At 49.5% G+C, this 18,384-nt stretch overlaps 1 protein-coding gene across 1 annotated transcript in view; it reads left to right on the top strand.

Moving 5' to 3' along the window:
* Positions 1-3,697: 3,697 nt before the first annotated feature.
* LCP2 (lymphocyte cytosolic protein 2) overlaps positions 3,698-18,384 on the top strand; it is a 44,282-nt gene continuing 29,595 nt past the window's right edge. The window contains exons 1-3 of the mRNA XM_080804864.1: positions 3,698-3,971; positions 8,467-8,529; positions 13,874-13,920. Of these exons, the coding sequence (XP_080660990.1) occupies positions 3,894-3,971; positions 8,467-8,529; positions 13,874-13,920 (188 nt within the window). The 5' untranslated portion in view covers positions 3,698-3,893. The remainder of the gene's footprint in view (positions 3,972-8,466; positions 8,530-13,873; positions 13,921-18,384) is intronic.

Consider the following 18,384-nt stretch of genomic DNA (forward strand, 5'->3'; position numbering starts at 1 on the left):
CCAGCAGTGCCTCACCTCGAGTGGCCCAAGCAGCCATAAGATGTTGGTGGAAGTGAGGCTGGGGTCCCCCCGCGTGAGGGCATCTGTCTCCACCACCCACAAGGCCCCATGTCGTCACCCTCTCCGCGCCACACGCCCCCACTTTGACCTTTCTCCCCAGCCAAGACCCTCGGTACAAGTCAAATCTGAATAAGTGTGTCCTCTCACCCACCATCTAAGACCTTAGCAGCCTCTCCTAGGAAGCCAACACTCTCCCCTCCAAAGGCCTGCAATCCGTTCTCTCCTGGTGGTGGAGGGCCAGTCCCAAGACCCTGCCCCACACCACGTGCAGAAGCTGCAGCTCCCAAGTCTCTTCTAATGAATTGCTTATCTTTCTCACCCTTCAAATTAGCGGTGAAGAAGACAGGTCATCCCCCCGCCCATGATTCTGCTGTGGGTTAGCGGGAAGAGAGGGGGCTTCAGTCCAGGTGGGGTGGGGTGAGGCAGGGGGAACAGGGGAGGTCCCTGACTCTTGCAGTATGCAATTCCTACATCTGCTTTTAGTCCCTAAAATCTAAAAATCTGACACCTCACTCCCTAGAGGTATTACTCTCTTGTCCACAAGCTCATTGATTGCACTTTTCAAATTCCTGTCCCGTGAATCCCTCTTCCCTATACTGGCATGGCGTTCTTAGTGTGCACTGACTGTCTGTCCCTTCCTAATCTGGGCAAAATATCCCAACGTCTGAGAAGGCCTCTGCTAACCTTTCCATTTGCTCCTTCCTGAGTCCTGGCTTTCTCCACCAGCTCAGGGAGAGGGAGAGAAGGGAGAGGGCATTCCCACCCAGGCTACGACTTTTCATCACTATGCCTTACCTGTCCCTCTCCACTCTGCTTCATGTTTGAAGCCAAGACCGATGCCCGCTAGAGGATTCATGTGAGCTGGCCCGGCCTTCATTGCTGCAGCGTCCCCTCTGTGCTGGGCTGTACCAAGGGGCTGCCATTAGGACTCTCCTCAGGCAAGGAGTGGGCCAAGCGAGCTGACTTGCGCAGAATCTGTGGTCCTTCTGGCATCCTGAACCTCTCCTGGGGACAAGCTGGCCCTGCCCCCAGAGCTTCGGGAGCCCTCAGCCAGAGACAGGACATGTGAAATTTGTGAGTATTGGGAAATCACCGAGGTCTGAGGAAGAAGAAAGTCTCCAGGCCTGAGGCAACCCACTTCCCCTCGAGTCACTTGTTCTTGTCTATTCCGTGGCTCTTCTGAGGAATGGGCCTCTGGCTGTATGGGGAGGGGGCACCAGAGGCCTCATAGAAGGTGCTGGATCCTCTTTGTAACTTGTCCAGAATGACAAGCTCCCTTGCTCTTCATGGAAAGGAGGCTGATAGAGTAGGACAGAGCACAGGCTCTGGAGACAGAGCTGGGTTTGCATCCCTTCTCCACCAGAGTGATTTATGCAACATCTCAGAGCCTTGAGGTGACAGAGAAGGAAGGACAGGGACTCTGGACCCAGAGAGGGCACCAGAGAGACCTGGCTGCACAACCCACTTGCTGGGTGCAAGGCAGCAAGTACCTTTACCTCTCTGAGCCTCAGCTTTCCCTTCTGTAAAATAGGAGAGGTAATAGCACAAATAATTAACAACATTCTAGCCTACTCCGTGGCACACAGGAAAGACTCTAGGTGTTTCACTTGTGATGAGTCTTATCTCCATTATCATTGAGGTCCACATTTCTTACCTGCTGTGTCTCTCTTCTAAATGGGCTCCAAGGACTGCCCATCTTGGCCACACTTACTGGAGCGTTCTTTCAAGGGAGCCTGATATTTAGCTATACCTTAATTCAATCTCTATTTTTCTGTAGATATTTATTCTCCTGACTGGGAGCGAACATCATTTAAAAAAACGCTTCTACCTGTAAGAATGATTTTAAATATTCCTTCCCACAGGTGCTGCATGGTTTTTTTGCTCGCAAAGTACCTACCAACACACAGCCCCCCCACAGTTCCAGAATGTTCTCCCTCTGCTCCATCTTCCAAGGCCCTGCTTCAATTCCAGCTAATTCCACAGCTTTTTTTTTCCTTAAGATTTCATTATTTATTTTAGAGAGAGAGTGAGCGAGCGATCAGGGCATGAGCATGGCGTCGGTGCAGAGGGAGGGGGAGAAGCAGACTCCACGCTGAGCAGGGAGCCTGATATGACGTGGGGTTCAATCCCAGGCAGACACTCAACCCACTCCGCCACCCGGGCACCCCCACAACATCTTCTTTGACTACCCTATGCAGAAGTGATTTCTCTCTTTCCTTCTCTCTTGAAATAGCTTTCTGTCATCGACCACTGTTCGGTGATTTGAAACATCAGATGACCTCTCCCCGCAATGGTGGAGCTTTTGAACAGCAGGGTTGTGCCCTGTCGAGCACAGTGAGTTCCTGAGAGCTCTTAGGTCTCCGATCCTGTGCAGAGCACTTGCCTGGGTGGCCTCGATCGATGACTCGTGCCTCCAGCGCTCCTTGGGCTGTTTCCCAGGTGCTGGGCCTGGAATGAAATGCAGATCTCCTAGTAGCTCAGAAAGGCCCGGAGAGGCTGGAGCAGGGACAGTGGGGCTCCTTTGTGCCTAAGATGGGAACTCTGCGTGGCCAAAGCTGCCCTCGGAAAGGCTTCAAGAATGGAGGTCCTCAGGGGGCCAAGGTAGTGTCACTCAGTAAGTGCAACAGAGCCTGATGCTTTCCTCAAGCACCAGAACGGAGGGCTGTGTGTGAATGTGGGGGCCCGGAGCATTAGCTCAAGCGGAGAACCCGTGTTTGGAGATTGCGACGTTTCACAAATGTATTTGCTTTTATGCACTGGATTTGCCCTCTGCCGATGAGGGGCGCATCCTCTGAGAAGTGTGAGGGTCTGAGAGCAGCTCAGAGAGCGGCGGGTGCCCGTGTCCTGCCGTAGGGCCACTCCAGAGAGTGTACTCTTCGGGTAGAGGATATGGGGGAATCGATGGTGCCTAGAATCTATGGGAAAAACCACAGCAGATAGAGCCCATGGCATCATCAACAGCGGTCGCTATTTGTGTGCTTTTGATTTTTTTTTTTAAGTTTATCCTGTTAACTGCATCTAAAGTTTATGTATATATGACACAATTCCTGTTTTCCTATTTTACAGGTATGGAAACTGAGACTCCTCGATTTTAAGCCCTTGTGTGGGGTTGCACAGTGTGTAAACAATCCCTTCAGAAGTGAAACCTGGGTGTGCCCAGTGCAGCCCCTTTCTCAGCCCTGGGTGCCCTGCTCCCTCCCTGAGAATCGTCTCCTAACTCCACAGAAGCTGAAGGAACGTCATCCTTATCCTTTCGGGAGAGACTGAGGGATGGTTGGAAAGCGTTACAGGGCCATGCTCCTTACCCCCGCAGTTTGCTGATGGCGGAGCTTCTGTATATTTGAGGTCAACTGTCAAAATCAGTTTTCATCTGCAAAGACCCAGCCAAGCAGGACGGCGGTATGACTATCTGGGTGCCAGGACTTTTAATGGAAATGCGCTTGGGCTCACACCGGAATCTAAGTCCGCCTCACTGCCCCTCCCGTGGGGCGGGGGTGGCCAGGAGGCCAGGACCAGGGCAAGATTACCACCCTGGTCGCTCTAGCTACCTCTCCAGCCCCCAGAGCTGGGCTTCCTTGTTTACTTATTTAGAGCCGAGCAGAGGAAGTGGTAAAGGAAACTTGCTGAGTCGTTTTCTGAGAAGAGACCATATTTGTTCGCAGAGGAAGCCGTTGCTTTCTGGGATCTGGTTAGAGCCGAAAAGACGTGTGCTCCAACAAGGTAACTGGGAGTTGGAAGAGCGAAGGACATCTCCGTGCTCTGGATTCAGGGTTCTCTGTCCATGGGTGCATCACCCACGCTCCGCCTGTGAGTTCTAACCCAGGAGCGCAGCCATGGCATTGAAGAACGTGCCCTTTCGCTCGGACGTCCTGTCCTGGGACCCCGACAGCCTTGCAGACTATTTCCGGAAGGTGAGCCTTATTCTTTGGTCGGTGTTGAGGCTGGCGGCCCTCGGCAGGCTGGACGGAGGCTTATAGGAGGAGTCCGGGCAGAACACAAGAGGTGTAAAACAGAGCGGGGTCCAAGCCCTCGGCAGCCTTACCAGCTGAGCGAGCGGGGTGTAGATGAACGTACATGCTGAGTGCACCTGGCGATGAGATCCGGAGAGAAGGGGGGCCTCAGACGGATGTGCGCCCACTAAGTGCCAGGCATCTAGTTTGTGCTCCCTAGGCACTGTCCTGTTTAACGCTCTCTGGGATCACCGTCCTCTTGGCTCAGCTGCAAAGCGGGCTCAGGGAGGTTACAAAGCCCCAGGGACTACATGTGACACACCTTTCTGCTTCAAAGTCCATGCTCAGAGACTCAGAACTGCTGTAACCACTAATGAGATCGAGGCTGCTTATTAGAAAGGGGTGAATAGAGCCCTGGGCGTGGGAGAAAGCAAAGGCAGGGCAGGAGGGCTGGAGAAGGCTAGGATGGACAATGCCAGAAGTGGCATCTGGGCAGTCATTGCTCCTACCTGAAAGAGGGCTCCTTAAGCCCTTAGGGAGAACGGAGTCTTGCTGGAGCTTTTGGAAGGTCTTATGAAGCAGGTGGGAGGACTGCTATGAGCTCCAGGTTGTGATCGGTTGAGATAGCTGGGGAAACTGAGGCACCTAAGAGGAAGAATTTCGCCAGCAGGGTCAGAGGCCAGGCTTGTGGCCGACCCGAGACGGGAGTGATACTGTCCTGTCCTGCGTTCTGGCCCTGGAGGGGCTGCTCAAGGACCCGTGTGCTTGGTCATCTGCTGGGGGGACCACAGGCCACACATCCGCCTGGGGGAGATCCCAAGCCACATGACTCGGGGACTCTCCAACTCTGTTCAAGGGATGTCCCTCAGAAGGGACATCTGAGCTTCTAACATCCCTGTCCCTGGAGGCTTCGATGGAAATCAGTTGACACTCCAGATGGTTGTAAAGATGTGATTTTAAAGTCAAGACTTTCGAGGTCATTTGAGTCAACTTTCTGTTTTTCCTGGGAGTGGAATGGGGCTCTCTGGGACACAGAGACACCTGGGGTCTTTACAGTGCCTCTCTGTCCCCCCTCCACCTACAGGAGAGACATGTGCGGATATAGAAGCGGGTGTGGCGTGAAAAGAGGCACAGCCCCAGGCCCTGTTACTTGCTGCTTTGTGTACATCTCTTTTTTGTTCTTCTTTCCTCCAAAAGGTCACAATAAGCTTAGGTTTCAGCACTGTGGGTGCAAAGATGGTTGGGACAACTGACTTCTGAAGTGTTTTTCTTAAATGTAGACCAAATAGGTTAGGACAAGAAGGTGAAATTTGCCAAGATGCTATAAAGTAGCATGTTATGTCCATTAAAGAAAAGAGAAAATGCTGAGAATTGGTGAGAGGATCCTGGGAATGGACTGAAAGGCCCAGACAGGCCCCATCGTCAGTGTGAGAAGAACTGTACAACAACGATGCCACAGCAGAATGCAGGCAAATCCCCCCCTAGTGCGGGGAGACGGATGAGAGGTCAGGGGTGACTCAGGACGATGGCTATCTGCCTGGTCTGGGGGAAGAGAGAGCCTCCTTCTTGGAGACCCCAGACCCTGGGACACATCTGCAGCACTGGAACAGGTTCCTTCTCCTGACATAGAAAGGAAGAAGAAAGGAAGGAAGGAAGGAAGGAAGGAAGGAAGGAAGGAAGGAAGGGGAAAGGAAGGGGAAAGGAAGGGAAGGGAAGGAAGGAAAACGACGGTAGGATGAGATTAAAGGGAATCTGTGATCTGAAAGTTCCCATCCCCCACGGACTCAGATGGATGTCCTTCAAATCCTGGGCACTTAATTCCCCCAGAGAGAACACAGCAAGTGAACGGGCCACGAAGTCATTTGGGGATGGATCTTAGTCATCAATGATCTTGTTCAAAGAATCCATGACCAGGTACAATTGCTACTGAAGTGGAGAGGTTGGTCCCCCTTCCGAGACACCTCCCAGGCAGCTCTAGAGTCAGACACTTTGCTCAGAATCCTGGCTCTACCACCTGCCAGCTGGTGACCTTCCCTTCTTTACTTCACCTCTCTGAGCCTCAGCTTCCTCATCAACAAACTAGAGACGCTCATAGCAACTACCCTCATGGCGTTGTTGAAAGGATGAAAGGAGATATGGTGTGTGCAGCACTCAACAGATTGTGGGGGGCCAATTTATGTTTGATAGTCCCTTTTCCTGCTGTTCACCGGACCCTAGCTGGGGATGCCCAGGCAGACTGGCAGGCCTTTGTGTCTCACTTAGATATGTGGAGCTCATCCTCTGTCTGGAATGCAAGTCCCTGAGGACAGAGGTCATGTTTTGGATTTCTTTAACCCCTCTAATTAATTAATTTCTTTCTTTCTTCCTTCCTTCCTTCCTTCCTTCTTTCCTTTCCTCTTTCTTTTTTTCTTTTTTTTTAAGATTTTCTTTATTATTTGAGAAAGAGAGAGAAAGAGAGAGCAGGGTGAGAGGCAGAGGGAGAAGCCGACTCTCCACTGAGCAAGGAGCCTGATGTGGGGCTCTATCCCAGGGCCTTGGGATCATGACCTGAGCTGAAGGCAGATGCTTAACTGACAGAGGCATCCAGGTGCCCCTAACCCCTCCAATTTCTTTTGACTTGGCAAGAGAACATCCCTGGGCCATGCCGTGGTAAGGCACTGAGTCAGAGCCATTTCTGATCCCAGCTATGCTCCCAAACCACTGTGTGACCTTAGGCCAATCCCTTCCCCTCTCTGGGCCTCAGTTGTCCCATCTACAACACCGGGTACCTGCTCTAGACCACTGCTTTCAAAAGCTGGGTCCTCGTAGAATCCTCTATGTGCTTGCTAAAAAACACAGTTTCTAGCCCCCAGGCCCAGGTATTAATGAATCAGAATCAAACTTCTGGGGAAGCCCCAGTCCACAGGGCTATCTGTCTATGTAGAGTCAAAGTCACCAATCTGCAAAGTTGGAGCTTTATCTGACAATGATGACAGCGAATGATGAATTAAAGGCAGTTGAATATTCCAAGAACTTCTACCCCATTGCATGGAAATAGAAGGGATGCTCATGGTGCCTCAGATGTTGCTCATGTTCCACACCGACCTCAAAATCAGCTTTTCCTGAGTTTTCCAACGTTTATCCCACCTTTTCAAGTTAAGAGACTACAACAATTATTTTCACTTTTTAGATTGATTGACCACTAAAAAAAAAGACCATAATTTGCCTCCAAAAGAAGCCTGCCACAAACTGTGAGCCTCACCCTTGTGAGAAGAACCAAAGATTCTCCAGGACAGACTTTTCACCTTAAATACTCCAGCCCAAAGTATCACATTTGGAGATTTTTCAAATGCAAATTCTTAGGCTGTTGAAAACACGGTGAAACAGAAAACTGATAAGATTGCCAACTGACACGACTCTTTGGGAAAGCAACCAAGTTCATTCCTGTTGATCTTGTGACCTATTCTGAGAATCCAGCTTAATTTATCTTAAATAGAGAAAAAAACAAAAACAAAAACAAAAAAAACCCAAAACTCTGTGCAGAAGGATATCCATGTTGTTCTTTCTATATTTTTGTTCTAGACGGTATATCAGGTACACTTAAATATGTTTGCTCTACTTACTGTAAATTATCCTGTTACTAACAAAAAGGAGAACATTCATGGCAGAGACATTAAAGCCTTGTCCTGAGGCCTGATTGTCACCTCTGTCACCTGCTACCCGTGGACCTCGTGCCAGTTATTTAACAGTCTTTACCTTTGGCCCTGTCTGGAAGAAGTGAGAATTAAAGACTTAAGATTGGTTAAAACACACAGAAGAGCGCCTACCAGATAGCAAGCACTCAATAATTATCAGCTGTTTCTATTACCATAATTGGAACAGCAGTTTGGTAAAAAAAAAAAAAAAAACCTAAATGATCAGCAGATAAAGGAGTAATTAAAGAAGATAATATTTAGAATAGGTTTGTGATAACATGAGGCAGTGCCTCTATCATCATTTTAAGGTAATTTAAGAGTAAAAGTTAGGATAATAAGGTTAATGATTAAGTGACAACCTCCATTATGTTTAGAGATATGCTCAGAATAAAGCACTATAGGAAACCCATCCAATATTCTCCAAGGTTGTCTTTTGGTGGTGACACCATGATTGCTATTTATTTTCTTTTTCTCACCTCTTCTCTGTGTGTCTCAGGAGCATGTGGCTAGACTTTGTAGGCTTGAAGGCACTCTCTTTTTGTAAAAGTCGGCCCCAAAACCTTCGACGGAGGCAATGTCTCCATTGCAGAGAGTCCCAAGGGCAAGTGAAAGCAGAGCTGAGGTAGGGATGGGCCCATCTGTTAGATAGTGGGGGGAAGGAGGGTAGGGGTCTGGCTAGCCACAAGTACCACAAATTGCTAAGCTTCTGGGGCAGGCCAGTAAGAGGAACTAATAGCATGCACCTGCCCACCACTGACAGCACCTTCCTCTCCTCTTTGCAGCTGAACTACAGGGACTGTGAGAAGGCAGTGAAAAAGCATCACATCGACGGGCAGCGGTTTTTGGTAAGTACTGGTCAGTTTGACACACTGAGACCAAAGTTGTTCCACACGTTAACCAATCATGGCAGAGCCAACTGGTCTACCCTGTTCTTGGGGCTGCTCAGGGTCAAGGCCAGTCTTCAGAATCTCCACACAACCATCTTTGCCATCTTCTGAGGTTTTGTATGGCCCTTGCTGTCATCATCTCTCAGGATCCTGTTATCCAGGATACCTCCCAGGTCTTTCACTGATACCAAGATGCATTCTAAAGTCAAAGTATAAGGAGGAACCCAAGTACGGTTCACACACTCATGCACACACACACCCCTTGAAAATCTTTTCAAATGCCATCCACACTTTGAGAAACCTAAGGGGAAAAAGACCACTTGGGAGAGCAGAAGTTTCTTTTTTCCCATCTCTCATTCTGGATACATACTCACCGAATGGGATAAAGGGTGAAATCACTCTCATCATTCATTACATCCCCCGTTCTCTCTACCAAATTCACATGTTTTTTGCCAATTAAACACACATGTGATAGGACTCTCTCTACTCCCTTATACTGCAAAGAACTTTAATATAATACTAAGACGCGGTTGTACGTGAAGGACTAAGCCCTCAATTGGAAAGAGATGTAGCCCTTAGAAGTGGGAAGTGGCTGGGAGGTAGTCTGAGCATTTCCCCTGAAATGCTACCTTTGCCCGTGGGAAAGACAGACCCTGGCTGTACCAATCTACTCCCTTCCCATTTCATGCCTCCTTGCCCTTCAAAAAGAAGTCAGAGCAAGACTTCAAAAGTCTCATGGATAGACACTCCAAATCCTAATTTGGATTAGGAATGAGGAGGGCAAGGTAAATTGAGTTTCCTTGCAAGGCATGGCTAGCAGCAGCCAGGTCTATAGCCATGAGCCTCAGCCTTAGAAGGACCAGAGACATTGCAAGCTCTAGCTTTCTGCCCAGCACTCCAGTCCATTTCCTATATTGCATTTCTGCCATTAACGACTGCTTGAATACTTTTAGGGATGGCATGCTCACTACCACACATATTCATCTCCCCTTTCTAGGCAGCTCTTAAGTTTCATGCTGAGACTGAACTGTACCCTACTGGTCTGAGTTTTGCTTTCATGTGCCATGTAAGACACGTTTATTCTCTGTTTCACCTACATCATGCTGGAATTTACCCCTCCATTCACTTCACAAGCATTTTTCTGGGCTCCCCTTACATACTGGACCATGCCGCATCCTGGGAATATAGAAATGGCTAAGGTGTGGTTTCTGCCTTCCCGAAGCTTGTTTTATGGCAATAAGGTATCTTTGGGAAGGCTCCAACCACCCTATTTGCAACTGAGGAAAAGTGTAGAGAGGCATGAAGTGAATTTTCTAAGTCCCATACCTAGTTATTGGACTAGAGCACACACTTAATTTACTTTAACACTGCATGAGTTTTTTAACAATGTTATTTCTTCATACTGAGCCTTGAGCCTGGGGAAAACTTGGAGTTTTGTTGTTGTTGATCTTGGCACCTTAGTACTAAATGTAAATATTTCCTTCTGGTGCCTTTACCACTGGGAACTGAGATCCGAGACTCATCAGTGCTGAGTGGACTGGGAGTAAGACCTCTTTGCGGGTGGTCCTGCTTGTAGCCCTCATGCTCTAGGGTCACCTTAAGCAAGCACTTGCCTTCTCTGAGCTTCTGTCTTCTCCTCCTGAGCAGAAGCACATTGGACCAGGTCACAGTGGGTGTCAGTCCCTTCTAGTCCCCCCAACACTCTCTGTGTGAAGCTTGGGCCTGCTAGGACAGGGCTGTTTCCACGGCTAAGAGATGCTCTCAGAGCAGCTGTCTCGTCTGCTCCCGTATCCAGGACCTGTCAGTCCCTGGACACTGTGGCATATTCTGCTTATCATGTGACCAGGAGCAAGTGGAAAGCAGGGCACCAGGAACCGGAAGAACGGGGAGCAGAGCCTGGTGTCTAGCCCCGCAACTGGGGTATTTGAAGACAGCTTCTGCTGAAACCCCACTCCACCCCAGGTGCTCTGGGTACAGCGTGAGCTCTGAGGGGAGCTCTAATCTCTCATCCATCACTCCCGGTGTTGCAATATCCGGGACCATTCTGCTCCTGAAGACAGCAGAGGAAGTCCGCATTCTCTCTGTTTCTCTTTGTTGCTGGGGCTAGCAGGTCGCTCGCATCGGTGTTGCTGCTGTTTTGGTTTCCTAGTGAGAAGAGAAGAACCTTGTCTGGTGGGGAAGGGGGTGCCATACTTCCAGAAAGTTGAAAGAGAGGAAGAAAAGTGTTTGGAACTGTGTCAGTTAGGAAGGCATGTGGCTGCCTTTAACAGAAACCTGACCACAGTGGCGTTACCAAACAGGGGTTTATCTTTCTCACACGATAAGGAATCTAGAGCAGGCTCTAGGGGCTGGTGAGCAGCTGAACACAGTCACTGGGAATCCGGCCCCGGCACGCCCCCCAACTAGTCTATGGAAAACAATTGTGGCTTCTGCCCCAGGGGCTGCAGGTTGGCTGTGCCATGTCAGGACCTCACATCCACATTCCAGGCAGGAGGAAGCAGGGCAGGGCCAAGAGTAAAAGACACAAAAATGTGTGGGGAATGCTTCCCCTCCTTTTCAGGAAAGCAGTAAATTTTCCAGATGTTCCATCCCATAGACCTCAGGTTATATCTCACGGGCCACACCTGAGTCCTATGACCTCTACTATTGCTGGGAGGTGTAGGGTGCTCAGTATTTTGGACATGGCATGTTTACTGCCCTGAATGAAATCCGGGTCCAGGCAGCAAGGGAGCAAGAGAGAGTGGACAGTGGGCCGGCCCACAGCAGTGCCCGCAGTCTCCTCCCCAGCCAGGGTCCCTCTTGAGGACACACTCAGCTCCTAGCCGCCCTCCTGCCAAGACACCAGCGATCATACAGGTAACCCAGAGTGGCTGGAGGTTTTAGAAGGAGGTAGGGGAGGGGTTACATCACACTGCACAACTCTCTAAAAATCCTTTTAAACATCTCTCCTCTTTCCTCCCCATCCCTGTCCCTGTTCTAAAGGCCTGTCTCCTCCCTAACTTCCTGTTCCTCTGTGTCTCCAGCCACACTCAAGTCCACTTTCTCCTTCACACTCTTGCTCAGATTCCCTCAGGCTACATCCCCAACTCGGCCAAACAGAAGGCAAGGGCCAGCCCCGCCCCCCACCTGTATGCAGCCACAGACCCTGGCAGCCCCCAGGAAGCCTGCACTCTCCAAGCCACTCTGAACCTGAGTCTTGGCATGTCCCCGAGAGGGGCTGGTGCTGGAGGAAGGAGAAGCTCTTGCTTAGGGATGTTAAAAAGAAGAAAAGAGAGGGGCACCTGGGTGGCACGGTCCGACTCTCAGTTTCGACTCGGGTCGTGGTATCAGGGTCTTGAGCCTTGTGTCAGGCTCTGCACTCAGCGTGAAGTCTACTTAAAACTGTCTCTGCTGGGACCCTGGGTGGCTCAGTTCATTAAGTGTCTGACTCTGACTTGGGTCATGCTCTCAGGGTCCTGGGATCCATCTCCATGCCAGGTTCCTCACTCAGCAGGGAGTCTGCTTCTCCCTCTCCCTCTGCCCCTGCCCCCCTTGAAAATAAACAAATCTTTAAAAAAATTAAAATGAAAAAACGGAGAAGTTAAGAAGCTTGACCAAAAGCCTGATTGTCTCAGGATTCTGGGCAGACTCCAGCCCCAACCCTGCTGCCGGGGGCCTGGGTCAGACACTGCACCCAAGATGGGGAGCCCATGAGCCCAGTGCATTCATCACCAGACATCCCAGCTCCTGCACCACTGGGCTGGAAGGGAGCACGCCCAGCTCTTTCCCATAGGCAGCCAACAACCTGCCAGGCGGCTCCCAGCCCAGGAGAGGAGCAGAGAAAAAACTAACCTCTGAGAGCCAGCCAGACTGAAGTTTATTATTATTTATGATTTCTTTCTTTTTTTTTTTTAAGATTTTATTTCTTTATTTGACAGAGAGAGAGATCACAAGTAGGCAGAGAGGCAGGCAGAGACGGGGAGGGAAGCAGGTTCCCTGCTGAGCAGAGAGCCCGATGTGGGGCTTCATCCCAGGACTTTGAGATCATGACCTGGGCCGAAGGCAGAGGCTTAACCCACTGAGCCACCCAGGCACCCCATTTGTTATTTATTTTCACACAGATTATTCACATAAGGTATATTATTCCCAGAGGAGGGTGTGTCAAGCATGGACCCAAGCTCATGACACACATGATCTCATTCAGGGCTCGTAATCCCTGAAAGGTGGCCCTTACTAGTATTATGACTCCTATTTTAAAGATAAGGAAACTGAGGCTCAGAGAGCTTAAGAGTATTCCCCAAATCAGACTGCTGTTCAGTGGATGGACCAAGATCCCAACCTAGCCTGTCTGACTACAGAGATAATAGCCCAACCACCCGTTTTCCAGCCTCGGTTAGAACATCAGTGGATCCCTTTCTATGGCTCAACATTAGCCCCATGGAAAGTGGGCTCATGTTTGTGCTATTGCCACCCTTCCCCTTCTGCTCTGGGGCACCTTCTTGTCTTATCCTTCCCACCCTCTTCCCCTCCAGCACGGTCACCATGTCCCTCGAAGGGATCAGACATGGGAAGAGGAAAGTCTGGAGGAAGAAAATTGACCACGGATGCCACAGAGCAGGGCTCCAGCCCCAGCTCCATCACCTACAAGCTGAAATTCCCTTAATATCCTAGAGCCTCAGCTTTCTCACCTGTAAAATGGGAACACTCATGGTTCCTAAATCACAGGTTTGATGTGAGAGTTAATCAGGGTGCGAGTAAGGCAGAGCCCCAGCGTCAGTTCTTCACAAATATGAGTTTCTTTCTCCTTTCCCCTCTCTGTTCCCTCAGGAAAACCTCTTTATTGCATCCCCACATCCAGAGAATGCTACTAATAATCCTGATGGGAGAGATTTTGGGGTGTGTTGGTATAAGGGCCCAGACCTCTTCTCCAGTCTTCTCTATATGGAAACTGAGGGGTAAGAGCCTAGGGGAGAGGTCACGGAGTGACTAAATTTAGTTCACAAAGCAGGTTGTTTGGTTCCACAATTTAACACTCATCGTGTTCATTTGCTCAACTTAAAATTATTGGTCGATACTTCGAACTCAGGAAATTCCACCTAAAATCCAGATTTGGGCGTTCCCTTTGAAAAAATGGCCACACCAGGCCCACAGACGTTTTATGCAACGTCTGGAAGCTGCCGCTTCAGGTAGGTGGGGGGAGGTGGGGGGAGGTGGGGGGGGGTTTGCTGCAGTCCCCACTACTCCATTTCACACCTCACCCCACTCACCCAGCCCAGGGCCCTTCCTGTGTGGGTTGTAACCTGCCCGCGTGTCTTCGTTTCAGAACCTGACAGAAAATGACATCCAGAAGTTCCCTAAGCTCCGGGTGCCGTAAGTACTCCCCCTGAATTCCTCATGTGTTGGGGAATGAGGCTGGAATGGGAAGTCTCCAGGGAGCGCCGAGACAGTTAATCTATGACTGTTGGTTTGAACTGGGAGAGTGAGCAGGAAAGGGAGAGGCAAGGGCAGTGTGCGGGCAAGAGAAGTTTCATGACAGGTTGAGAAAAAGCAGCAACAGATTCAGCCCAGCTGGTGCGTTGCCCGCTCTTGCCAAAGACAAGCCCGACTGGGGATCGTGTTTTCATTTCCTCTCTCCCAGTGGGGTGGCTTGGGCACCAGAGTCCCGAGATCGGTTTCATGACAGCGTCACACCAGATCAGTGATTGCTCATGCTTTCTGGACCTCAGTTTCCAGCCTAGTAAAATGACAGAGCTGGACTAGATGGAGAATGGCTATAGACATCATTCTGGCTGTCAATACGCATTGCTTGAATGGCTTCCAGGGGCACCGTCCTCAGAAGAATCCCAAGCAAGGGGGGCATGATGCATTACTGAGGTCCCACTTGAGTGCTGAAGTGAGATGCCTCGTGCACTTCGTGCGCTGTTTTCATCCCTCTAGTAAAGGGTTCACACGCTCAAATGCTTACTGGAGCCAGGTGGGTGATACAAGTGTATAAAATGGGCCAGGTTGAAAAATACAAAGTCCTCTCAACTTCTTTTTCATTTTACCACCTTTGGATAGACTATGGGTATGAAGAAATATTTCTCCACTATAAGAAAAATAATAGGACAAGAAAAATAATAATGAGGAAAGAGGTCATCAACACAAAACCTCACTGTTGGTGAAAAACTAGGGAGTGGTGGAGACTGCGGCAAATCAGATAATATTTTCCATCCTGAGAGAGCCGCAACTAGTTGGCTCCAGTCCATTTGGACCCAATGATGCTTAATCTTCGAACTTACCAAAATCCCCCCCAAAATATCGATTTTGTGTAATGTATTCTTAATATACATCATAAGCGTGTAATAAAATATATCTTTGTAATATATATGTGCCTGGTCTTGGGTGCACTTGGGTTTGCATCTCCTGACCCCCATACAATACTAATACTTCCTTCATTTAATGGACTGCTCCCAGATGCAGAGATAATGTGTCAGGCCTTTGTTAATTATTCAGGTTACAGATATAAGGGACAGAATCCCCACTCAGGACACTCACATTCTAGTGAGAGGGTCAGATATACAAAGCAATCCTACTACGATTATAATTGTGTTGTGGTACATGCAGGCACACGTTCCATGGGGACGTAGGAAGGCATGAGTCACTTTCCCTGTGACATTCAGGGAAGACTTTGGGGAGGCAGGGAAGATAAGTTGGATCCTGACATACACCAGGAAGGGTCAGATTAAAAAAAAAAAAAAATGGGTTGACATTCTAGGAATGGCAATGCAAAGGCATAGGCCCCAGGGAGTTGAATGGAACAGCCAGTGGTCAGGGCAGGTCAGGGAAGCTGGGGCACACACCAAGCAAAGAGTCAGTAACTGGTCACACATGAGAAGGGTCCTGTGAGCTGTCCTGAGGAGCCTAAGAGGCTTGGGGAGGTGAAGGCCACAGGGAGAACAGGGAGATAAAGCTGGTGTCTTGGCTTTCTCCGGGAAGTGTAAAAGATGTCAGGGGAGGGCCCAGACTCAGGCAGGGAAGCCAGCGAGGGGGTGAGGGGCATGAACCCATTCATGGGGTAAGAGCCTCGGCAAGGACGGTGGCCCTGAACATTCAGGGCAGAGGGGATTGAATCAGAGCAGTGGAAGGAGAAAGATAAGGAAGGCACTTTCAGTTTGGAAGATCCTTTTTTACCTTAAGGCTGAGCTTGCTTGGTGTCTGGAGCTATGCTGGAGTGTCTGGAGGAGGGGGCGTGTGAGAGGTGGTTGCTAGTTATTGTGGGAGGAGGATTGTAAACCCTTGTATTGGGGTGCAGGAAGCCTGGGGCATTCCCTTAGCCATTTGAAAATGGAAACAAAATGTCCCTCCAACGTGTGCATGTGTGCCCCCAGACAGCTAGGAAGCTGCCCATGGAACATGAAGGGGAACGGGGAGTCGCGGGGAAGGCATCTAGGGAAGGTCTGGGCTGCCCCGACTCTCGAAGAGTCACCGACCTTGGCGGATATGGATAACAAGCACCAATCCCAGCTCTGCGTACAAGGGCTCTGTGCCAGGAATGAGTCTCTTATCCACTCTCAGTTTCCCAGTCTGTAAAACAAAGGAATGCGAGAGGGGAGGCTCCCTCTTCAGAAGGTTATAGTTTTAGGTGTGAGCAGGCAGACAGGAGAGCTTAGGGAAGGGAAGGGCAGGCTCCGAGGTCAGAGTGCTTGAGACCCAGGGCTTCCATTCACTAGCTGTGAGTCTGTGAGCAAGTTATCTGGGTTCCTCGAGCCTCAGCTTCCTCATCTGTAAAATGGGGATAACCGCAGAACCTACCTCAGAGAGTCAGCCGGAAGGTGAGAGGAAATAATGGGGAAATAAGAGTACACACCGAACAAGTGTTAGCAGATCCTGTTATTTTATGCAAAATCCCAATGTTCTCAGTTCTCAGTTTTTCCTAGTCATGCTATCCTGAAGGGGGAGGATTGAGGACTAGAAAGGCATGGGTTTTGGAGCAAGAGAGAGCCAAGTTCTAAAGCCGGCCCTGCCTCCCTCCAACCGTGGGACCTTGGGACGTGGGACCCATCAACCCTAGGAGCCTGTGTCCTCATCCGTAGAAGGGAAGAGAACTCACTCTGGGGGAGTGCTGGATTTTAAAGGAGGCGCTGTCCTTGGTGCAAATAGAGATTCAATACTGATTTGTTTTCTTCCCTTGTACATAGGTTCATTGGCCATAATCATTACCCTAAAGGGCTATGGGAAAGAAATTGTGTTTATGTACAGCAGACCAAAACAAGATTACACTCCTCTGAATATCAGGATTTTCTTCCCACATGCTTTAAAAAAAAAAAAAAAAAACTCTATTAAATAGATTTGCAATAAGGCAGATACTGGGCTTTGTCTGCAGATATGGCTACTCTCTCGGACAGTTCCTCCCAGAGACACCCCAAATACTGTAATGGAGGACAGTTTTTAAATAAAACAACAGAGCCTCCTTTATAGGGACCAGCTTAAAGCCCACGGTACAGCTGAGCCTTGTCTGGCTCAATCAGTAGAATACATATCCAAGTCTGCTGATGCGTGTTTGGAGTTTATTTTTTTTTTAAATGTGATAAGTTTTATATTTAAATCCATCATGTAACTTAAAAAAAAATAAGGAGAAGGGAGTGTGGGGTAGTGGTGTAGACAACAGATAGATGTCGGATGGGTCTATAGCATGAGTTCCCACTGTACCCATTCCCGATGATGGCATTAGGCTAGGAAAAGTGAAGATCCCATCAGAGGGGATGCAGGGATACCTGGGTATCTGTCCATCCTCCTGCTGAACCTGCAGGCCTCCTCCTGGCAGAGGCAGCCTACCTGAGAAACAGCAGAGAAGGAAGGAGGGAGCGAGGACCAAGGCAGGGACCCAGAGGTAAGCAGGCTGTTCCTGGGCCCCTTAAAGAATGTGACCCAGCCTCTCCACAGAAGGGCTACAGTGACAGGTCTGTCTCCAACATGCTCCTCTCCTCTCGAAGTCACGGGCTAATCCCTGTCCTGGTAGCCAGTCTTCCCCATAGGAGAACAGCCTCCTCTCAACTGATGGTCACTCCTTCTCTCCCAAAGCAAGTCCAGAAAACCTGACCTCCTCGCTCAGCCCCACGTTACACCTGCTCACGTGGCCCTTGGCAGATCCCTCTCTCAGTGCCTCGCTTCCTTGGTGGTAAACAAGAGAGTAATCTGCGTACCACAAAATAATTGTGGGGCACAAGTAAAATACTACATGTAAAATCATAGGGGGTCCAAGGCTGAGAAGTGGGGAACCGCTAGGCCCTCCCACACGTGGTTCTGCCCCGAGGCCTGAGATGACAGTGAAAGGCACATCCGCGATTTCTAGGACCCACACCTGGCTTCTCAGGTGACAAGGATGGAACTTCTGGGGGTCTGGCTCTTGGTTCAGGGAGGCTGACCCTCAGGGGTGGAACCCTGTGTTCCTTTAAAGAAGGATGAAATCCATTTGCAGCAACATGCATGGAACTGGAGGGTATTACGCTAAGTGAAATGAGTCAGTCAGAGAAGGACAATTACCACATACTTTCATTCACAGGTAGAATTTAAGAAACAAAACAGGTAACATAGGGGAAGGGAAGGAAAAATAAAATAAGGTGAAAAGAGAGAGGGAGAGAAGCCATAAGAGACTCTTAACTAGGAAACAAACTGAGGGCTGCTGGAGGGGAAGGGTTCGGGGCATGGGGTTACGGGGTGATGGACATTAAGGAGGGCATGTGAGGTAATGAGCACTGGGTGTTACATGCAACCGATGAATCGCTGAATTCTACCCCTGACACTAGTAATGCAGTAAACGTGGACTAACTTGAATTTCAATAAAATCTAAAA

This window comes from Martes martes, assembly GCF_963455335.1.
Source record: "Martes martes genome assembly, chromosome: 5".
Lineage (NCBI taxonomy): Eukaryota > Metazoa > Chordata > Mammalia > Carnivora > Mustelidae > Martes > Martes martes.